General features: G+C 38.0%; 1 protein-coding gene across 4 annotated transcripts in view; it reads right to left on the bottom strand.

The window, feature by feature from the left end:
* UBR3 (ubiquitin protein ligase E3 component n-recognin 3) overlaps positions 1 to 24,773 on the bottom strand; it is a 197,657-nt gene that overhangs the window by 46,453 nt on the left and 126,431 nt on the right. For 2 of the 4 annotated variants that reach the window (XM_026647558.2, XM_026647560.2), the window contains 6 exons: positions 22,639 to 22,788; positions 21,939 to 22,072; positions 17,448 to 17,558; positions 15,776 to 15,988; positions 14,784 to 14,920; positions 4,998 to 5,083 (listed from right to left, as the gene is read on the bottom strand). In XM_026647558.2, the coding sequence (XP_026503343.1) occupies positions 4,998 to 5,083; positions 14,784 to 14,920; positions 15,776 to 15,988; positions 17,448 to 17,558; positions 21,939 to 22,072; positions 22,639 to 22,788 (831 nt within the window). The remainder of the gene's footprint in view (positions 1 to 4,997; positions 5,084 to 14,783; positions 14,921 to 15,775; positions 15,989 to 17,447; positions 17,559 to 21,938; positions 22,073 to 22,638; positions 22,789 to 24,773) is intronic. The other 2 variants (XM_026647559.2, XM_026647561.2) reach the window with 1 other exon arrangement.

Raw genomic sequence — 24,773 nt, 5'->3', positions numbered from 1 at the left:
TAGAGCATAAGCTTTCGTGGGCTACAACCTACTTCTTCGGATGCATCCGAAGAAGTGGGTTGTAGCCCACGAAAGCTTATGCTCTAATAAATTTGTTAGTCTCTAAGGTGCCACAAGTACTCCTGTTCTTTTTGCGGATACAGACTAACACGGCTGCTACTCTGAAAATAGTATTTATAAAAAACTCAAGGAGATGAGATCTCTGTTTTCATATACCTTTCTCCTTAGCATATGTTATTTACATAAGAAGAAAGAAGGTATTTCATATCACATTACATAACATGCTATGGTAGGACAGGAGAATTCCGTTCTGCATTCTTCTGACCAAATCCTAGAAAAAAAAAGCAATTGAGAGATCTGAGCTTTTTATAAACCTTTCCAATATTCCAAAGTAAAAAATAAAATTTTTACAAATATTAGAGGATATAATTATTTCTCCTTAACAACAACGTTTCAAGAACTCTGACCTCATGTTGCTATCAATGCCTAATGTCACACCACTTCTAAAGAACCTACATGTGAGATAAAGAGGACTTGACATGCATGTTTGTGTTGTACACGGTATACAAGCACATATTTTCATAAATTCACAAAATTTTTAAACCTTAAAATGACAAGTACATGGCCAGATTTCCTTTATCATTCTTGTCACACTGTCTCAGTCACTGACTCTAGCAGCTACATTAATCATTCTTAATTTTACTTCCCAAGTGCAGCTGCCCTCATGGTGCAATCTACTAAAACAGCACTTGACCTATTTGTTCCCACCATCTTCACTGACACTTGCTGCTGTAATAGCTCACCTGGGACACCATATTCCATTTTCTGCAATATCTTATCAACCAACTTTACAGTTGTTACAAGACTAATATAGAGTGATGTGCTTAATCACAAGAGAGATACCTGAGTACCACAGCTGTGAGAGAATCAATGCAAGATCTATGGGAGCTTACATTTTCATGGATTTTAATTGTCCTATACTGAACAGAAGCAGGTTTAGAAAGACCACAAAGTTAGTATAGTACCGTACAAATAAAGCCTACATTTCCTACGAATAAGATTCAACTCAAAATAGTATTAAATTACTACATAAGGAAACAAATTGCTCGCCAGCAATCATTTCATCTTTAAATAAATAAATAAATAAATAAAGAAGGACAAAAAAGTGATTCAGTTCTATCTACATAAAGATAATGAAGAAACTGCAGGTATTTTTTAAGTAATTTTTTTTTTAATGGAACAAAATACAGGACTATGGAAGGATAATTATACATGGCAAAAAAAGAAGAATTTTGTCAGGCTTATGTTTCTAAATGATATTTTGTAAAATGACTATAAAGAGAGAAAAACAAGAATTCCCTTTTAAAAAAGTGCAGCATCTGTTTTATAAGTACAGCTAACTCATACACTTGAGGGACATATTTTCACTCAGTCCACAGACATCCCAATGACATGAATGGACTCTCTCTGTATGGGAGGTTGAGGACAGAACATTCTCATTAAGTTACACACCATTTCATAAAACCTGTTGTCTAGGGAAAAACAATTCTCTTGTCATTAGTCAAAATCTTACTGTTCAAAGCTAAACATATTAATACTAAACTCAAGTCCAGTGTGATTTTGTTCTAGCAGCACCTACATTTAAACAGGAGTCTATTTTATTGCAAGATTTAATGTGACTGAATAGTATTCTAGTCAGCTGACTATCCAAGCTTTTTTACTAATTTAATGAATGCAATATAAATAGCGTGTGAATGAGTTAATAATTAGATGACATTCATGGTTTTGTAGTTTGTTAAACAACATGATCTTAGTTTAAATAGTGCATTTCAACTGATGCATCTAAAGCCCTTTTTCAAATTTTCTGAACTATGGGCAGATATTCAAAACTACTCCCAGACCTGACTTAGCCATGTAAAAGACATGCTTAGATATGACTCTGAGTTTTACACTGTCAGGTGTGTGAACCTTTGTCCCAAATATTATTTCAGGTATTTCTAATATATAAATCACTAGAGTATACAGGAATTACGCGACCCAGCTTTCAAGTGCAGCCACGGCTGCAACCACAGCCATGGCTAACATATTGTAGCAGAACTACACAACCATTTTGGACAGCAACTGAAGAACTCCATGTTCCACTGAAATTTCAGTATATAATATTGATAAAAATAGCAATGCAAGCTTAGGAAATTGCAATTATATTTATAAAAAAGTAGAAAAACAACATTTTAGGGTATGTAAAAAGGTTAACAGAACTTAATTTCAAAGTCTTTTCTTTCCCCTCGTGTGTGACATGGCCCAAACTCTCGTAACATAAAATGAAAATATTAATTGTTTTTGTCCAAAAATCCTATACTAAAAAATTCTGCTATGTACGAAAATGAATCAGGATTGAAATCTTAAGGTTTTGTTTCTGAGATTATTTACCTTTCAACACATGCAATTAATTCCCATTAGTATACCAGGAATTCTGTGTATCAAGAGGCAAAGTACTCTATCACAATATTCAATGCAAACTTCTCTAGTCAGCTTCTGACAGGCTGAGTGATTAATCAGGAGTTTATCAGAAAAACCTTTTAAAGTACTATAATTTAACCATTTTTAATGAAACGTGTGTTGTGTACTAGTTTATGTACATCATCTGTATTTAACCTGGGGTATGAGAGAAAGAAAGAACTTGGAGGATGTCTTTCAAATACATTTTTCATTTTTTAAAAAAATTTTGCTTTGTTTTAAATAAAAGCTACAGTTTGAGTGCTCTTTTGATATTAATATAAAAGTCAAATGTTTTTACAGTGCTTTAAGGTCTGGTGAGTTTCGTTCATTCCACTTTTATCATACATCAAAAAATCGTAAGTGGTACTACTATGGGGCTAATAAGTCTCATATTTCTCAAGACGCATGGCTCAAGATAAAAACATTCCTTTACTCACTACAGGCCACTTTCTCCAATTATAAAAAATTACCTTAACTCAGAAACATTAAAATGGCAGAGCATGAACAGACACTGATAGTCATGTGGGCCAAAAGGCCAGACTGCTACTATCAAAGACCTGTCATTTATTAATGGATTGTACTCAAAACACATCCAGTACTTTCTATACATAGCAAGAGACAATCCTTTTCCCAGCGAGCGCACAAATACTTTTCACTTCTAGAGAGACTTTCATTAAAGGTTTTCATAGTACTTTACAAATATTATGCGTCACAACAAACCTGTGAGAGAGGTAATATATCCATTTCACAGGTGGGTAAAAGGCAGTAAGAAAATCTCCATTATACCAATTTTACATTTGGATAAACTAAGGCACAATGACTCGCTCAAGGTACCCAAACACAGGCAGAAACAAAACTGGGAACAGAACTGTAGTCATCATCACCAGCCATTAGACAATACCTCCATTACAAGAATTCCTATGGAAATAAGCCTTACACAGCAGAAGCAGTTGTTCTGCAGCTGTGTGGGAAATGTTTTGCTAATACACACTGGATAATATGCTGCTTATTGTACATTACATTCAAAAAATGATGTTAAAATAACATTATTTAGATTGCAAAGTGAAGCACTTGAAAGTTAGATGTCCACACAATCTTAATTCTGCCTCTTTGTGCACCCACCCTGTGCAGTGAAGGAGGCAGTGGTTTTATGTAGAAAATAGTATGTGATTATGTTATTAAAGACAACATAATGCAAATGCACAAGTGGGCAGAATTAAGGTTGCATGGATAATTGTAAATCTGGTGCTTCCTAACTTTAAAATGCTAGGATTTTTTTATTTTTTTTAAAGGAGAAAGTTGAAAACAAATCCTATTATGTGCAACTGTATCCTCCCGTCACTTATCAGCAGAATCTGAAGCTAGGTCTTCAGCAATGCAACACAGACTGCAAACCACTTAAGCTACAGAACTAACTAAATTGGCTGGTAAAAGCAGAAGGTTGCATCACCCCTACTCCTCCAAGAAAGGGAATGAATCACAGGGTCCTGATGCTGGGTCTTGGCAGTGATTGTGGGTGACAGGGCCCAGTCCCAGCCCCCCCGCCACACACATACACCACACCCCAGGGGCTGGGGTAAGCTCCTGGTCCATGTGGTGCCCAAGAGGTGGGCATGGGCCACTGGGACCATGTGCCAGTCTGGGTGGAGAGCCTAGCCCAGTCCAGCTCCCTCAACTATAGCTGCTCTGATAGCTCCCGAGCCTTCCCAGTATAGCATCCGCTGCAGCATGAGCCCGGCCTCAAATGTGCTGTTATTATTTTGGCAGGCTGCCCAAATTTTCCTGAAAAAGGTAAACCATAGAAGGGAAATGATCATTTTTAATACTTTATATCTCAGCGAATTCATGGGAGAAAGAAAAGGTACTTCTTAGCTCTCCTTGCCAAACAGCAAGGTCTTTCTAAAAACAATGGAAGTGTAAAAGCTTCTCAAAGTAACGGTCACAAGAATTTTTATCATGACAAATGTTAAGCAAACTAAACATAGGTGTCACCACCAGCTCCCCCATTAAAGAGTCAGTGTGTTCATCTAGCATGAGTTACACAAACACAAAGTTGTGGCTATCTTTACTTACTAGCGATAGCAGCCAGGGTTGTACAAAAATTCTCTGGCAAAGTAAACTGCTTTTGTATAAGCATTATCTTTTGCTTTTAAAACGCTTATAGGTGCTTTGTTTTTATAATTTTAAGTCATTCAAATGATATTACATGGTTTTGATATTTGCTTTCTAAATGGATTATCTTTACAATACAGGAATATTCTTTGTGGATAATCTTTGTAAGTTACACTTCTGTTTTCTCTTAACGAAAATTACAGTGAACAAAAACAAAAAATTAGCAATCTGAAAAAAACTAGCATAGAAATAATAAAAAGTTGACAATAGCAGACCTAGAAAATATGCTAAAATGTAAAAACAGGCAGCATCTTTATTTTAAGCTAAATTTCACAGTTCTCATTTAATTTTAAAATAATTTAAATCACACAATAAATTAAACTTACTTAAACAAGATCTTTTTCCAGCTGTGCTTGCCCCGCCTAAGCATAAATTGCCTCCTCGATGAACCAGTTCAAGTTCCAAGTTTGTTCTGCATGAAATATATAAAGGTATTAGGATGGAACTTCAGTATTCAAGCGACAAAAAGGAACTTCCATAAGCTCGCATTGTATACCATAGGGAAGAACGCTGCGCATTAGTTGCTTGGTGGTTACATAAAGGAAAGGTTTGACTATTAAAAATAGCAAAATATAATACTTTTGTGATTTAAACAGCTTGGTTGGCAAGTATTGTATGAGGCACTCAAACTACAGCGGTGACTGCATTACAGATAACTAAATATATTTATTTTGCGGCATGTATCATTTTCAGACACTTTCACAACTCATTGCTGGTAGTGGAATGTTTGTGTAAACCTGGAAAGACAACAAAATTTTAAGAAGTTAGATATATTACAAACATGTGACTTCCTTTGTGAGGCACAGAATTTTTTAAAGTAATTTACAAACAAACAAACATAAATCAGATGCTTCGTCTTCAGATTATTTTAATTCCATTACAATGGAAGCCCTGTCCTTTGTTTGGTAGCAATGTTATTGGAAGCCGTGGAGGTAAATTTTCAGTGAAAGGCACTGGGATTTAGCTGTGTCGCTCATTATTATGAGATGGGAGTTGTGCAATGAAATCCCTGCATGTCACATTAACACTTTACTTCTTAGTATACTATAATACTCTGATGATTAGATACTATTTTTTGGCCAAATTCATTAACAATGTTTGACTTTGGAATTGGATGTTTATGTACTGTATTACCGTTTACCCTCAAGACACTGATCAAGCAATTTACATTTTGTCTTCTGAAAGTTTGTTTTAACAAATAAAGATGCATTCCTACATTTCTGGTGTAGGAAGACAAAATTACTATGCTAAAGTGATATTATGCTAAATTAATTCAAACGGCAATCTTTTTCCTTATATGTTTTTCTTTAATTGAAATTAAATAAACCATCTCTAGACTCAGTTTAATTTGATTGACTATCACTAATTGCAAGAAAACCTATTTTAGAATTTTAGGCATATGCATATTTAATCTAAACTACAGGATGAAGAGAACAGAAAAATACTTCATTCAAAATAAAATATTTTGGAAAAATTTCAGCTCTATCAGTTTAAGAGACTACTGGGTTCTTGATATACAGTGTTTGTAAAGATACTTTCATATGTTTCTAAAATAGTAACATTTCAAAATATTAATATCCCTAAATTTGCAGCTCATGCCACCCATTTCTGAAGGAATGCTTTAATCCTCTCTTCTCAGGAAAAAAAAAAAAAAAAAAAAGGCAATTTAACACTGATAATGTTCCTGCTCAGAGCTCCATCTGGTAGCTGCTGATAAGGGCATCTGTGTGACAGGGGAATTTTCCACTCTTCAGGCGATTTGCAGTGCTCACTGAACTTCTAAAAACCTACCAGCAAAGAAGCAGGGACAGGGATTTCATATTAGTGGGCAGAATAGCAAGTGTAGATCAGCATGTGTTAGTTCATCTTTGGAATATAAATGAGACAAAATGTTTTATTTCTACAAATCTTCTGATGACTAATTTGTAAATTAATGGCAGTCTTCTACTACTAAAACCAAGACATTTGCTAGATGTTATTTAAATGATTTAATCAGATAATCAGAAACACTATCTCAATCTCTTAAGAACAAATTTGTCATATCTAGAATTTTCAATTTTCCTTTCACTAAGACATATATATAATTTTACAAAAGCAAAAGTCAAGGACAAATCTGACAGAACAAGACATGCATGCAGTACTATGCTCCGTAGGAGGAGCGTCCTGGTGACAATCTCTCCCCAGCCCTCCTCCCCCCGGCACACTCACTCACTCTCTTTCCCTCCCAAGAGAGTAAGGCACCTCCTTATAGTGTATCATATCTCCACAGCAGAAACACCAGCCCTCTTCTGGTGAGGCATCCCCTCCAAACATGCTCATATTTATGGGAGATACTTTCCCCTATTATGCTCAATCTTCTGAGAGACTAGAGCACTTCTCCCATAAATAGGCACTTTCTACATGGCTTTTTTCCCATATTACCCGAAAACATAGAACATTAGGGTTCAAAGAGACCTCAGTAGGTCATCTAGTCCAACCCCCTGCTCAAAGCTCAGTTGTTGGAGAGACCTGCACTACACTTCCTGTTCTCTTCATCCCCATTCACATTCCCATCCATACTAAGGTATTGGTTAGTCCCTATAGTCAATCACCCACTGATGGAGAAAAGTAAAGCTGAACTCTCACCATCTAATCTCCTGTCACTGATGGAAAAGTAGGGGCACCTGACATACTCTAAATAAGAGAAGTGGAAAGTAAACTTGTCTCTCGATTGAATCCTTTTGCCAGAAGCTGGGAATGAGCGACAGGGGATGGATCACTTGATGATTACCTGTTCTGTTCATTCCCTCTGGGGCACTTGGCACTGGCCACTGTCAGAAGACATGATACTGTGCTAGATGGAATTTTGGTCTGACCCAGTAGGGCTGTTCTTAACCTCCACTATCCCACCTCCCTCAATGAAAAGTAAGAAAGATCAGCCACTTCCAGCTTGATACTCCATCTCTCTCAGAAGAGGAGAAGCAAAAGGAAGTGTAGCCTCTCCATCTTTCACTGAGGCAGGGACATAGGTAGCACAGCCTCATTTGGATTGCTCTTCCTCCCACTGAAGAAACTGAGAAGGGTGGGCTGCTTTGGCTCAGGCCTTGCTTCCTTCTGCTGCAAGGAAGGGACCGTTTTTAACTCGTGTTTGTGAACTCCAATTAATCTGAAAATATATGTGATGCCTTGTTTTTTAGTAGCCATCAGAACACAGAGTAATACAGGGGTATAGATAAGTTAGCCCTCTGCTACTGCTCTTGACCAGGAGGGGCAGATAATGGGGTGGAAAGCATGTCTGGAGGAACCAGCCCCTCTCCTACCTTTTCACAGGAACAAGTATTAGAATGGGAAAGTCCACTACCACTACCATTGCCTCTCTCTCATCTCTTTAAAGAGTTAGCATGTACGAGACAGTGAAAAGGGAAAGGAGGGGCAAGGGAGAACTGTGTGTCAATGTATACATAGCTGACAGCATAAACAATGGCTTTGTCTAAACATCCAAAAAGCAGAGATCTATCATATGCAATGCGGCAGAAGCGGTTTACAAGATGCTGCCACAAATGACAACCATCAGTACAACATGGAGCTATTACAATTAAAAGTAACATACTGTGACGTTATGAGTATAATATAATATCTCACTGAAAGGTGACAGGGCCAGAAAGAGTTAATTAACTCACAGACTGACCTGACCCATGGCTGACCTGTAGAGACTGGTTAGGAAGATAGGTAAATGAATAGAGCTTTGAAATGTAAGTCTGTATTGCTAGAGGTAGAAGGGTAGGTGTTTGCTCAGGTCTTGTGATGTAAGCAAACAAGTCTTGTCTATTGCTATAACTTTAATTCAAAGATCAAAAAAAGAATATTAACATTTATGATGATACTTGAGTGAAATAGTATTATTGTCTATATGTCTCTTTGAAGGTTGTGGTAACCTGTATCTGAACTGTTTAATGGATAAATTACCCTGTGCTAATTGCCAGAATGTTTGGAAGGAGAATTAAGCCTATTGTTTTCTCAGGCCGAAAGGCTGCTGGAAATGTATAAGAACCCTGGGACACAATCCTTCTTCATCTCAGATCTGCTTTGGGTTTCAAGAGGGGGGAACCTTAAGCCATAAGGATTGAGATCCCCAGTCATTGACTAGAGCCACCCTGAATATGGACATTGGACTATAACCTCTGGACTATTTCTAAAAGGACTTTTGTCAATTACAAGCTCACCTCTGCTATGTATCTGAACCTCAAGAATTGAATTCAAGTCTGTATGTATATTGATCTTTTAACCAACACTCACTCTCTTTTCTTTTTTAATAAATTTTAGCTTAGTTAATAAGAATTGACTATAGCGTGTATTTTGGGTAAGATCTAAGTTATAATTGGACCTGGGTATGTGGTTGATCCTTTGGGATTGGAAGAACCTTTTCTTTTATATGATGAGATAAGATTTTCAGTAATCATCATCATATCTGACGTGTGTGTCTGGATGGAGGCCTGAGGCTGGGTACTTTAAGGGACCTGCATTGTTTGGACTTCTGAGTAACCACTGAGGTACTATAGAAGCTGTTTTGTGCTGGCTTGGTAAACCTAAGTATTAGAATATCCACCAGCTTTTGGGGTTTATCTGCCCCGTTTGGTTTGCAGTTCACCCTAATTGAGTGACCTCAGCTGGCTCCCACGGGCAGCACCGTCACATGTACATACACCACTGTACCAGGCCTATAAACGCCTGTGAAGAGAGAGAAATGGAGCAAATGGAGGAACAGACTTAGGTAGCAAGATAAGAGATTGGGTGAAAGAAAGACGGGACCTCTATAGATAGCTAAGTAGCTGCTTCTCCAGCTGCACACACAGACCAGGAGGCAATGGCCACGGAATGTCTCTGGTATTGGGACAGCTGGCAAGAACCAGCTCTCTCCCCATTAACAACTGCAGAATACCCTCTCTACTTCCACTCCTTTACCTCTACTTGCATGTGTCAAGGCAGCAAGAGAGTAATAGGTGAGGAAAGCCTGTTGCATTCACACTGCTATGGAAAAGGAATGAACTGCTACCACTGGCTACCTCAGGGCACCATAATTCAATCAATAACACCCCACTTTCAGTATGTGGAGTTTACAAATGGCTGCCCAAATGTCCCTTTCATCTATTGCCTATGGTATCTTCTCCTCAGCTCTGCTTCAAAATTCTTACCTGCAAAAAGGCTACCTAGAGAAGGCAGGGAAGGACATTTCTCTTACTACAGATACCCCAGCCTATCCTCTGACAGAAAATGGAACAAAGGGCTGATTAAAGCAAGAAGATTCAGAGATTTAAAGATTAATTCACTGGCTAATAAAATGGCAAGGTTGAAGATCCAGTGGATATAATAAAAAAATATTTTTGAAAAGTGCTTTATTAGGAAGTAGCCAATTGTCATCTTGACCACTTTACGTTGTGCCTTTACCCCAACTCTCTATTTGTCCATGTTTTTGATTGTAAGCTCTTCCGTGTTTGTACAGTGTCTAGTGTATTTTGCACAGGCAGAACCAAATTAATAATAATAGTGAACCAACTATATACAGTTTGACTAAGACAGACTACAAAAGGAGAAAAGTGGGCAAGAAGGTAAGAATCTACAAATAGCAGAAACATCCAGAACAGTTATTTAATGTGCTAAAAGGAGAAATGAGATAGGATTAAGAAGGGAAAATTTAGGCTGAATACCAGGATAAACTTCCTGATAGTGAGGAGTATTATTCTGTCATTTAGCAGTGAAGTGGAGGATACTCTCTTGCATGGACATTTAAAATTCCACAAAACAAGACACTAGAAAACCTACAACAAAGAACAATCCTGCTTCAGATAAGGAGGTGAACTGCTGACCTGCATAGGACATATTCTTATTTCTATTAATGTTATGTATATTAAGGTTAAAGTAAAAGCTTTTAAAATTAAGGTTTATGATCATAGATATTCCAACCCTATAGTCCTTATACAGATAAAATTCAATAGGAGTTCTGTGCACATTTGGATTGCTGAATCAAGTTCTAAATCATTAAGAGTGAAATTAACACTGCTACAGAAGACCTGGCAAAGGCCCTCCATGTTACCTCACATGTATGGGAACAATATGGAGTGTCTGAAAACGTCCATGTAGGGGAAACAGAAAGCAGCAACCACTTATCCAGTCCAAAGGATGAAAGAACAGCCATGTATGGGGAGTAAATTTTATCTCTCCCACCCTAAAGGATGTTCATGTCATTTACTTCTAAAGCAGTGTAAGGAACAATGTAACACTGTTCTGGTCTGGGATATTTTTAACTCTCACAGGAGAAATTCTGAATTTAGATTTTAGCACAAACACGGAATGTCTAATTTACTTTTTAAATTGGTTCAGCTGACATTTTCTATGTTGCATACCTTTTATATTATTATAAACAGGTTTTTGCATTTTAAAAAGGCATTTAAGCAAATCATTTTTCACACAAGGAATATATTCATTTGTTGAGCTAAACAGAGCAACAAGAAAACCTCAACTGTGTACCCTTGTATACAATATAGTGTATAGATTATAGTACACTCCATGTAAATATAACTGTTTTCTATTTTGAAATTATCCTTACCATTCATAAAAATGAAGTTATTCTTTCACATTAGCTAAATATTCTACTTACAATGTCAACAAGACCCAAGAAAATCATTAAACAATTATTATGAAACAAAATGCAACTAAAGTATTCTTAAAGAAATTCAAATAATTTTCCATTTAATTGACTAGTTTGTTTTATAAATAAAGGCAACAGTGGTTAGTTTTTATGGATATAGAATAGACACAACAGGGCTTTGAATCTTTACTGTGACATGGCTGTATTTGAATCAGCAAAATATTTGTATGAAAGCTTTAAATATTTGGAATCAATAAATGAAATTGTTCAGAAGAGGATTAAAATGTTACTCAGAATTAACAAAAAATCATCATTAGAAACTATATCAAAACCAAAAACTTTCTTTTACCAGTTAAGGTTGCTATGTTAAATTATAACAATATATTTACCCTTTGCATCACTTACAAAATCAGGAAGTGATTAATTAAGGCTATGATAGGGCTCATCAATCTATAGATGCACCAGGGCTCTGTTTGGTGCACAGCTGAGGAAAGGGAGGAGAAAAGTGGGTGGCATTAGGCCACCTTTCTTCTCATTCACTTATCCCTGATCATGGGCATTGCCTAAGGGCCATTATGCGGGCAGCGATAATCAGCATGCAATCCATGCAAAGAGGAGGGGAAGACTGAGGGAAGAGGACTGGCTGGAAGTGGGCGGTACAAAGCTGATAGAGCTGGGTTTACACAGTCAGGTGAATCCCTATGCAAGCAAAATCTCCAGCTGCACTTTTTTACGGTAGCTTTAAGTTCCCTTTAAGCTGCCAAAGAGGCACAAAGGACAACTGGCATAGGACAGAACCTGGTCCATAAGTCTTATACTGTCCACTTTATTCTTATCAATGCATATTTCACCACAACACAGCCTTGACTCTGACCCATGATTTTTATCATCTTGATTTCAATTTCCAAACATTTGAAAGGGACAGTATTAAATGGGAAACATTATCAGTATTGTTTTAAAAACTATGTATCATTGTTCTTCCTTGTACATATACGGACAGATCTTGCAGTCGTACCCTTGGAAGCAGACATTTGTGCCCCCACTGAGGCCCACTGAAGTCAGTGGTGCACTGGGTGGGGGTACAAACCCAGGTGTAGGAATCCAATTGCAGGATGAGGCCTTTCGTTGAAAAAGAAAAGTGTATAACTTAACTTATTTATAAAAAAACGATGTGTGTGGATTTGCATTTAAAACTGAATCAATGTGTTTTAAGAAGAACTGTATGCTGCAGTTCTCTTTTGAGATTACTGATGAAAGAACAGTATTTATTTCGGGAATTAATGTGCATTATGATGCAATTTTTTTTTTTAAACCCGTGATAAAGAGTAAATGGTTAGGCTATTATGCAGGCAGTTTAAGATTTATGATACTGTACCTTAAACTGGTCATTTCCTTGCTTTCCAGTATTTCAGTTTTGCACATGATAGCTTAGTAAACTGTTGCCACTAAGCAACCATAATTGGGTTTTAAAAGAAATTGATGCTGATCAAATATTAAATATTAGCATTCGCATTTTAACAAAATCCTGAAGTTCATAGCTAAACTGCTTAAATTTTCCTTTTGTTTTTATAACACTCTAAGGCAGTGGTCACCACTCGTAGATCGCAATTGACTGGTCAATCCTGGAGCCTCTGCCAGTTGATCGCAATCCCCGGCTGCTAAAAGTCCGGCAGCGCAGCGGGGCTAAGGCAGGCTCCCTGCCTGCCCCGGCCCCATTCCGCTCCCAGAAGTGGCCAGCACATCCCTGCAGCCCCCCTAGGGGGTTGGGGGGGCGGTGGAGGCAGGGGTCTCCACACGCAGCTCCCGTCTACAAGCACCACCCCCGCAGCTCCCATTGGCCGGGAACAGAGAACTGTGGCCAATGGGAGCTGTGGGGCGGTGCTTGCAGGCAGGAGCAGCACGTGGAGCCGTGTGCACCCCTCCCCCCATGGACCGCAGGGACGTGCTGGCCACTTCCGGGAGCAGCGTGGGGCTGGGGCAGGCAGGGAGCCTGCTTTAGCCCCGCCAACTGGGAGCCCCCTGAGATAAATGCCACCAGGCAGGGGCCCACACCCCAACCCCCAGCCCTGAGCCCCTTCTCAGAGACAGCAACACATACCCCTTCCTGCACCCCAAACCTCCTGTCCCATCCCTGACCCCCCTCCCGGAGCCAGTACCTCAGACCTCCTCCTACACCCCAACACTCTGCCCCAGCCCGGAGCCCCCTCCTGCACCCAAACTCCCTCCCAGAACTTGCATCCCTCATCCCCTCCCACACTCCAAACCCCTCGGCCCCAGCCCAGAGCCTGCAACCCCCTGCCCCAGCCCGGTGAAAATGAGTGAGGATGGGGGAGAGCGAGCAACAGGGGAGGATGGAGTGAGCAGGGTGGGGCTTTGAGGAAGGGGTTGAGTCTCAGGGAAGGGGCGGGGCAGGGTAGATCCTGGATTGCATTTAAATTCAAAAAGTAATCTTGTGCGTAAAAAGGTTGGAGACCACTGCTCTAAGGGTACAGCTATTCATCACTGTGTGGAAACCATTGCTCTTCTGTCAAACTTCACCTGCTCAGCCACACTAGAGTAGCTTCCTGCCTGTCCAAGAAAAGGTTGCTAGTCCTCATACTAGTATGTCACATCATTACTATTTAACATTTTCTTATTTCTCAAGCAGAAAATAACTAGCTGCAGTACCATAAAAGAAAACTTTGTAACATGAGAGGAAAGAAGATATTATGTTGAATGAGCTAGACTCAAAGAAATTAAACAGGCTCTTTGATTAGCAAATTCTATTTTGCTTTAATTGCATCTTTTCCCACACAAGTAAGTCTGTAAGAACAGCACTCTGCAGTCATAACAACTTGTGTTGAGAGCCAGTCAGCTCTCCCATATTAAGTAGGGTCAGGCCCAATCAATACATAAATGGGTGACTTATGGGAAGATATGTTGACTATTCAGTAAGCAACACCTCATTCCTTTGAGTCAGTGCTAAGCCAATGCCCCAACACGGTGGTTGTGTCCCTTGATAATGGAGATGTGGTCCTTCAGAGGATATGCAGAACTCAGGTCCTATCTCTCCACCTCATTAGATTAGCTATTCTTAGGAGACAAGGGTTAAATAAGGTCCATTCCGACACAGATAGTTCACTTCACACAACTAGTGATGTTATGACAAGTTTCACAATAACGTGTGTTTTTCTTAAAGCTCCAGCTGTTGGAGTTATGTGAATACATGTGAAACTCAGAATTCATTAAGAAACAAAACAAACACAAAACAACCCCCTCCCTAAAATTCTAGCTCTGATTGTCCTAGAGTGAAAAATGTGACCCGAGGGCATCCTACATATTGAAAAAACAGAAAATAAAAAGAACCCAAACTTTATTATTATTTTTTAAATCTCATGATTGTTAAACCAATCTCATCATTTTGGTGGGTTTTACTAATTATTTTTTTGGGGCACTATTACTAATAACAAATGCAAAAGGAATGGTCAAAATAGCTTAATAGACCTACCTAGCTACAGAATACATGAAGAGAAAATCATTGTCTGGTGATCCAGGAGTCTTGCTGTAGTCTGTATATTTCTTCTGGGTCGTACTTTTTATATCTTTCATTACAGATTCCATTTCCTTACTAAGATTGGTTTCAGACTACGAAAAAAGAAAAGGCATTAATAGGTTAATTTACTCATCTGGAGAAAAGCAATATACAATTACAAAGCTTAACATTGTCAGTATAGCTATACACAACAACATTTATGTGTTATATGAAAAATATGTATTAACAGCTGCTATCATACTTTTTTGTCTAGTAGAAAGGTATATTCTGAATAGGCAGGGAGATGGACAAAGCAATTTCACTGTTTTGTCTACATAATGTACAGAATTTTTAGTCTGTGCTATCCTAAAGTCAAGTCAATGGGGCATATGGATTGTGCAACAAGTATATGAAAATAACACATTTAAAATTGCAATCCTTAGCAAATGGAAGTATTGTTACTCTGAAATACTTTTTAAATAGAGGTATTTCCTATGAGATTGGAAGACTAACATGATTTTACAGATTTAATTATATTGAATGACATTATAAAGCAGCTATATTATGTATGAGTAGATGTAAATTGTTATCTTTGCAAAACAAATAATCCATACGATTACATGTTCTGAACATACTTTAAATAGCTTCCAGTTACAAGGGATTCATGTTTTACATTGAAAAAATATAGTGAGCTTCATAAAATACGATTCAGGTCTATGTAAATTACAAGAATGAATTGAATTAAATGAATAAGAAAAATCCATTCAAAAAATAAACTTTTAGATTAATAATATTTTGGTCATAACTCTGTTTTTATTTGATTACATTTAATCCATTAAAAATAGTACAATTTTCCCATACAGAAAGAGGAGGAAAAATTTGGCTTTATAATTTAAATAAGTCACAGAAAGAAATATGAAACAAAGTTGAAAGATAGAGGCAAATTAACAAGGATCTTTCTGCCTTACACTGATGCTTACTGGGAAAGTTCCCAGCTGTTCTTGAAGCTCTTCCACCTCTTTTATAAGATCTTGCATACTCTTGTTACTATGACATTGCAAAAGGCTTCTTTCCACATTGTTTCCAGGATAACAAGGAAGAACACTGTTTGCAAATTGCCTACAGAGGGGACAGGTAAATTCTCCTTTGTCCACAGAAAAACCCTGGAGGACCTGGTCATTCTAAAAAATAAAAAAAATAAAAAAAAAGGTAGATACATATGAACTCAGTGAAGATGACAATTGTGTTCTTGAAATTTTATAGACAATATCTCACAGATAAAAATATAGACCATCTACAAATAACTGAAAACCAAGAATGATACGAATATGTGCTTAATTTTGTAAGAGCACTCTAATTACTAAGACTGTCTCATGATATCCCCATAATTTACAAGTATTCCAGAATGACCAAGACAATCCCATAGTTAATATGTCCCACAGTTAAAGGAGAGATATTCCTGCTGTTCCCATATCACAAAAACAGTGACTGCATCATCTCTAACTGACACTCCGATTTGCTTGAACAAATTCTGTGTGGGACATGGAGCACTCACCAGAGGACTTCTCCTACTCTGCTTGATTCATGTTATTTCAGGCAGAACAAGGAGCAATATACAATTACAAAGCTTAACATTGTCAGTATAGCTATACACTATACCAGCAACAGAGAACCCTGTGACATTGCAGAACGCCTTCCATCACTGGGAAATAGTGGGGCTAGTGTGGGGGGAAGGGGTTAAAGTGACTTTTAATGTTTGTTTTTTATTGCTGATTGTTAGCAACTGCCTTAGAGTTTGAAAGTTTCCCTTATTAACTTTATTACTATCCATCTGGCAAAAGGCAAATTTACTTATCAGTAATGGGAAATACCTGAAGTTACTGTCTCAGGAGAAATACATTCTTGAACTTAGTTCACACTATAGTCCAGAGACCAAGAACCTAGCCATTGGAGGGCACCATGCCAGATGGAACGGCTCAGTTTCTCTCCACTACAACAAATCTCACTGGACTTTAAAGCAATACGGAAGAGGAGTGTGGAGCTATAGGGGGGAGGAGGGAAAGCTTCAGAGAGCTTCAGTTACTGTACGTAACTTCCCATTTTCACCCTCACAAAGTGCCTCATCAGATTCCCACTCCTGAGAGCACTGCAGGAATAGTGCTGACTAAGTGTAATTTGAGTTCAAACAGTCTCCAGCAAACTGACAGAATTACCTTTGTAACTTTCTGGGTCCCTGACTAGTTAGATCAAGTTTGAATAAAAAGTTTTATCCATGAAATGGAAATGCAGTTTTCTACCAAAATTTACCAGACATACAGTATATACATAGCATAATTACAATATTTTTAAACAGTGAGATTAATTTGTTCAACTTTTCTTCTTTATATTTGCTTTGGTAGGTCAACATAATTAGATATAAAGTCAATTTTTTATAAAAAATGTAAAGAAGAAATAAAAAGGAGATGTTAAAAGTACACTGTTTGGAAGATGATCAAAAAAGCCTAGCACATCAATGTAGAAAATAAAAAGGACTAAGTCTTGCTTCCATTTAAATTAGTGGTAAGCTCCCATTGACTTCAATGGGAGCAAGATCAGGTGCAAACAATACAAGACAGTTTTTGGAATTGCAGATCAACTTACTCTTAATGATTCCATGTAAGATTTATGACAATCTATGTGTAACGTATGACCACAAGTTTGTACATAAACACCTCCTTCCCAGCCTATTGACACTGCTTGCAGACAGGAACTCTTTAAAAAAAAAAAAAATGTACATGATGTTATTCAACAGACATTTACAGCTAAAATGTATACATGTGTTGTTCAATAAATATTTCTTTCACTTTTATAGGGCTTAGTTATAATAATCCTTCCACTATATACCTATTGCTGTGCTTTGCATTGAAAACCGAATTTAAGCTCTTATTAAACTATAATACTGCAAACGTTTGTCTCCCAGGATGGTGATAGAATTAGGGAGGAATAAAATGCATATAGAGTTCACATAGATTTTACCGTGTTAGAGCATTCATAGTTATACTGACGGTAAGTGTCACAATGTAGTTCTTGCAATTTTATTTCTGAACTTCTAATACACTCCACTCCCCTAAGTTACACATTATTTCAGCACCAAAGCAATCTTTTTAAAAGAATCTCTGGCATTCACTGTATTCAGAGAGCTTTTAAAGTCCATTCTGCTGTAAAACTACAAACTTTTTCCTGCTTCAGAAAAGCGGACGCCAATATATTTCATTCAACATGAGCAATACAATGATGCCATAAGGCTCTGAACATAACATATATCATATACATTAATAAAATGTCCACAGTTGCATAATTAAATATCTATCCCATTTTAATTCAATTCTAAAACTTCAATTCTCTTGCTAACTGATTAACAATACAGTCAGGAATACAGTATAAGATGAAAAAAGGCATTAAGTGGCACAATAATTCAGTGTATCAACTTTTCGGCTGTGGAGATCTGAAGTCAAACCTTAGCCCAGGTCTAAAGCCTAGCATAGGGTGCTAAGATGATGCCAACAAATTATTTGGCCACATCACAAAACTACACAATTTGGTGAATGGTACTCTAACTCAAGAAATGATCAGCTGGAAAAACAGAGAGTTATGATGAGAAACTTTTATAATACATGCATGTAATATATCTAGTTATAATCAGTTTTATTACTTCTCATTTCATGAGCAACAGTTTCAATCACAAAATTAAAATGCATGTATTGCATTTACACAAAAACCTTGTCCTAATAGTGAAGAGAGAACAGTAAAAATGATCAGCAAAAATACCTGTTTTAGCCCTAAAACAGACTTGCCCTGCAATGATTTATAATGGAGAATGTAAAAATAACATAGTGGTGGTTTGCTTTTTTTGGTGCTAGAACACCTCTCTTTTTCTGCAATTGAGCATATAGGACATTCTTCTATTTTACCTGCTCCAATTTGATCTCTAACATTTTATAGCTCTCCAAGGCCTGAATCTATCACCTTAACCATAACACAGTCTTTCTTCTTCCTGCTGGCCCCCACCTGATTGAGGGACAGGTTGGGTGGTGAATCAAGTGAGATTATATAGTGAACTAGGATGAGTCCCAGAATACAGTGGACTCATTCACTGAGAAAGCTCATTGTCTGCAGCCAGAGAGATTGGTGGCTGCAGCATTTATTACATAAATGGGATGGTGCAGATAGTGAATAAGGCAGGAGTCCACAGGAAGAGGAAGGATAATCAAGAGATGTAGATTTTACTGCCAGTTCAACCACAGACCTTCATCAAATAACACATTCTCTATGCCTCAGTTCTCCCAAATGAAATGGTGATACCACATTTTTACCTGTACTGAACAGGAGGTTACATTAGGACAAATTCATTAATATTTGTGAGGCAATCAAAAAATGATAAAACACCACTGAAAAATCTATCAAGAAAAATTCCTGCTTCTGAGCCAGTGAATAAGGTACAGGGCCTCACACAAACAAAAGGCTTCCTTAAAGTCCTGCTTCCTTCCACATGCACCTTACTACACCATGTTCCACAATCTCCCTACCTGTTAAAATTGAAATTCCATTAAACTTTCTTATGTGTGCATGTGCAAATCCCTTAGAACAGTGAGAGAGTGCCTACTCAGTGGAAGTCTGCACACAATTGATACATATGCATGCACTTGAAGTGCCACTGGAAAGTTGGCAGATTGTTAATTTTGTCATATGACAATAATCGGTGTGAATACACAAAGTACGATTTTTAAACATTTTTAACTTCAATAAATCAAAAGAGAATTTTTACCATAACATGTGTAAACAACAAAGGACCAATAAATGAACTAGGGATTACCTATCTGCCAAATTTCAAGATTCTAACAGATTCTAAGGGTCTAGAATTGTGGGTTGGTTATTTCTTTTAAGTTTCCCCACAGTTGAAAAAACACTATTTCTCTCCCCCCCTCTCCCCCGACACACACTTTCCATTCTTAAAAATAGCTCAGCCATTTTTCCCTGACTGAGCAAATACACCAAATTTCAGCCAAAAAAGGTAAAACTTTAAATGACCTTCTTTTGCACTGTATAGTATATGGCTTCTGAAACAGCATTTATGTTTTTCTTCAAGTGGAAGAGTATGGATCCTATTTTGTATCTTACGAACAACTTTCACAACTAAGTAAAATCATCCTTCCGTCTCCTGAAATCTTCTGCAGTACTTGTCATTACGGGAAGGACACTTACCGCTGAGGGCACAGCTGATCAACAAAAGGATTTCTTATTGCTTAGCTCAGCGGAACAAGCCACTCAAGACACTAACAGATGTTTCTGTTTTTATGCCAATAAGAAATTTAAGGATTTGTTCTTTCATGCAGAGACATTTTTAGCACAGTAGTGATCTAGAAACTTGAAAGCAGAAACAACTAATCCAACTAATGTCTGAATTGAATCCAGAGTTTTTTAGAGCAGAAAGTATTAAGCCACTGAGTCATTACAGTATCTTTTAGATTATTTTACAAACACTCAATGCAGCCTCACAGGAAGGGAGAAATCTGATTGATCATGAAGTTACACTTCCATAAGGTCGAGTTTAGATAAAATACACTTTCACCAAATCCCCCAATATTTGTATCATGAGAAAAGCATACAGATATAGATTACATACATTTTTTTAAAACACTTCACTGGGGAATAACTGTCCACTAGCAGTTTGAAACACTGCAAGACAAAGACCCACAGTTATATTAACCAAGTAAACATTTACCAAGTTTTGCACTTTGTTAACAGGTTTCCTTCTGAACTTGACAAAAGCAATATATTATTAATCGCAACACGTCAAAATAAGTGCATTACTGTCATTCTTTGGTGAGTATTTATAGCACAAGTATATTATGCTAGGGTTGACTAGGGTGACCAGATGTCCCGATCTTATTGGGACAGTCCTGATTTTGGGGTCTTTTTCTTATATAGGCTCCTATTACCCCCCACTCCTTGTCCCGATTTTTCACATTTGCTGCCTGGTCACCCTAGGGTTAACAAAATAGCATCATGAAATGAAAGGTAACATCTAAATGATATAATGCCATCATCGGGCTGACACAAGTCACATTAGAGTTAAGATGGCAGCGACTTTTCTGTTTAAAACCAGAGTTTCAGTGTTCTAAGCTCCACATGTCTAGTTAGATCAGTTTGAAAACTGGTATGCCACCAGAGGGCCCAGCGTTTGTGCTGCAAATCTGGGGTCATTGGATCCCAGGATTCGGAGATACAACCCCCTCCCCAGCAAATGACCTGTTTTTTAAAATGTTCACTCTTTTACAATACTTTTTTGTACAGAGACAAGGATAAAACTATAGCCTGTCTCTACATAAGTTATCACTGGGCTAGCCCTGCTGAGATCTAGTGTTCAGTACCAAGAACCAGCTCCAAAACCTAGCAATTAATAAGTTATTAGACATTGTTTTTAGTTTTATGAGGAGGTGAACTGGGCTGCTGGGCGCAATGCACAGAATGTCACAGCAACTATGTGCAGAACCCAGACTGGAGCTGCAACATAGAGAAAGTATACCCAGTCACCTAGGGGAAAGTGCAGTGGGCTGACCATCTGACTCTTCTTGTTTTGATCCCTGTTAATATTTCAGTGTATTCTTATTAACCAGGCATTATATCTTTACCCTAGGTAGACAACTATCATTCCTTCATTCTGCAGAAAAAATAACCGGGAGGATGAAAAAGGTCACTTCTACCAGAACTGGAAATAGAACTGAGGTCTCTAATATGGCAAACCAAGTCTCATTCCCTTAGCCACACTATCTTTTGAAATGACATCCACTATTCCAGTATTGCAAGGATATTGTATGAAAATTTTAGCTTGCAGAGTTTCCACTGACCTATGCAGAATAACCTGCACAAAGAGAATTAGGCCCTAAATTTAAAAACCAAGGAGCTTATCAAATTTAAATACTTTACACCATTCTTATTTCAATTAATTTTTCAAAAAACAAAAGGCAGAAATAAAATCAGGAAGTCCAATTCTAAATACACTGCGCACAATTATTATACAACTGGTAATTCAATTCATGTTTTTACATAGCTCTTTTAGAGATGATAGTACTGCCCTGTATCAATACTTACATCTTTAAAGTACCGCTGTAATGTTGTAAGCCTAACATCATGTACTGCTGCACATGTATCCGAAGGGTATATTTGCTCCTCTTCACTGGTAGGTAGTTTCTTTGGCTCAGTGCTATTGCGACATTGCCCCAAAACTATACATAGAAAAAAGATGAGCAAGAGTAAAATGGACAATGATATATGCCCAATGAAAAAAGATTACATGAAAATTTACCCCAGGAAATTGTAGGTATAACCATATTTGTCAGATAAAAGGTTTTGTTTCTGTTGCTAACAGAAATGGTAGGAAAAAATTAAAGAAAAACTACTTTGTGAAAATGTCTTTTGCTCTATGCTCTGATGGAGTAAGTACATACTGTGTATACACTGCTAGTTTTTACATTTTTCCTTTAATACCAGGTTCCTATGCTCCCATTAGGAGGTTTTCCTTTGGGATTATTCAAGAGGATTTGGAGGATTGGGAGGGTAAACAGGACGAGCCTCCTTCTCATCTCCAGCCCCACAGAAGAGGCCAAGTGTTTAGCTCTTTAAACCTACAGAGCTCTTTAAACCTACAAATCTGCATGATGCAAGGACCATCCATATGGAAGCATGTCTCCCTCATCCCCTTTCCCAAGCTCCATGAGGCACCTTAACAGTATGGTTTATGCTGTCAAGGACTCCTGGAACAGTGGCTCTTGCAATAATCCCCTTTTCATACCTGAAGAGGCTTGTAAAAGCACAACTAGTCCTGTAGGTCGATCTTCAGTGGAAGGGCCACTCTGTCCACAAATAACACAATCATACACAGCCTCAGAAACATGCTGTTCTGATGTGGCTATCTCCATGGCAGTATCAGCATCTGGCGATTCTAAGAAAAACAGACAAGTTATGGAATAATTAAGATGCAATAAACATCTTGCATATAGATCGGGATAAAATGTCATTAATCCTGTTCCCAGATAGAATATCATCGAAAAACACAGAAGACTACTTACACCTAACCCTGATACTTCAAGTAGAATAGGTGCACATGCAGACTGTAAACTAGAGCCAAAACACTGTAGAAAAGCAAAGACTACTCCCTCACAAAACTGAATGTTCACTTCAAACTTATAAAGAGCCTTAGCTCTGAGATGCTGGTTTCTTTCACCTACTTAGATTCTACATGAAAAACTCTGAAGAGCAGGGATGAAGGGTGATGAGTGTGAATCCATATCTATTGAAACCAGTTAATGGTAAGTAATCTTTACTTTCTCTAATTAGTGTCAGAATAAATTCTGAAGATCTTGGGAAATCAGCAATAAAAACACTTTAAGGGGGTGGAGCTGAGGAGAACTAGTTAAATAAAGGTATCAGGACTGCTCTGTGAAGTGCGTGTACATGTGTGAATGCACCTCCAGGTAGTAGCCTTGCATATTTCAGAGATGCAGACATACCCAAGAAGTGCTGTAGAAGTTGCTTTAGAGTCAGTGGGCACTGATAAACCTGCAAGGGCATAACTGGTTTGTATAAAAGTTTGAAATTCCCCCATATTGTCTTCATACACCAGAAACAAATAGGTAGGTTAGAAAATATTTAAGTTTTTATCAAGATAATTTGGGGCCTTTTAACATCTAAACTGTTCAGTGCGGCTTCCTCCAGTAACAAATGCAATTTAAGGGGGAAATATATGTAAATATATGTTCAGATGGAACTTAGGGAAGACCTAACGTAAAAATGTGGGGGTGCAGTCATAAAATCACTTTCTGCTATGCAACACTATGTAAAGAGTGACAGCCATCAGGATCTGGATTTCACAGACTCTCTTAGTGGATATTATTGCTTTTAGGGATGTAGATCAAAATATTTAAAACTTAAGTGCCTAATTTTAGGCACCTAAATAAAAGCCGGATTTTCAAAGTTGTTCAGCACACGCAACTCCCACGAACTTCAGTGCAGGTGCTCAGCACTTCTGAAAGTCAGGCCACTTATTTAGATGCCTAAATATAAAATCAGGAGTCTACTATACCTCCAATCTCCTAGGTTTGAAAATCTTGCCTGGAGTTTTTATTGAGATAGACAGTGAAATCTCTCCCAGTGGTTTATCATCAATTTATTAAACTAAATACAGGTAGAATTTCACACACACGTAGTAAAGTATGGCAATTTTTTTTTTTTTAAGGAACCTTTTGATTGTCAGAAGCCCAGACAAAAAAACTCCTTGGACAGGAATATGATTCACTGATATATCTATTAGATTAAATCTGACGATGCTTAAGGCCAAAACCACAGAGCCAAAATCTGTCAGAGGCTCTCAATGTCTCCTCTAAATAGGAGGACTAAAAATAGAACTGATAATCCTTACTGGCTTAAAAGTGAAGATTGAGTATCTCCCAGGCAGGCAACCCTATACCAGTTGCTTCAGGGTGTTTGTGATCCACATTTTGCCCTTACAAGATGGGCACAGTTGAAACAGTTTTTCATGGCCATGGGAGATGGATTTACAGAGGGGGAGAGATCTTTACACCTGCTCCAGCCCCTTTATGCAAGCTACAAGGCAAGAGCAGCATAAAGGGGGCCAAAAAGCCCTGGCTGCAGCTGGGGGAGGATTTCCATGGCACAGGCACTACTTATGACAGCTGTAAGGCTGCCTTATATGGACACCATTTCAAGCTGGGAGCAGGAGGTGCATGTTCAGGGAAGGACAGGATTACCCAGAGCAGTGGAGAGTCCATGCAGCACTGCTGCCCATCAGGCAGCTCCCAGGGCTATCTAAGGTCAGCTGAAAGCTTCTCAAGGCCCCAAAGCAGCCCATTATTGGGAGGGCACAAAGGTGACTTAAAGCCACTTTAGTCAGCCCCTGGGCAGCTAGTT

Source organism: Terrapene carolina, unplaced genomic scaffold, assembly GCF_002925995.2.
Source record: "Terrapene carolina triunguis isolate 2854851 unplaced genomic scaffold, T_m_triunguis-2.0 Scaffold62, whole genome shotgun sequence".
Classification (NCBI taxonomy): Eukaryota; Metazoa; Chordata; order Testudines; family Emydidae; genus Terrapene; species Terrapene triunguis.
This window is presented reverse-complemented; position numbering and strand designations above follow the sequence as displayed.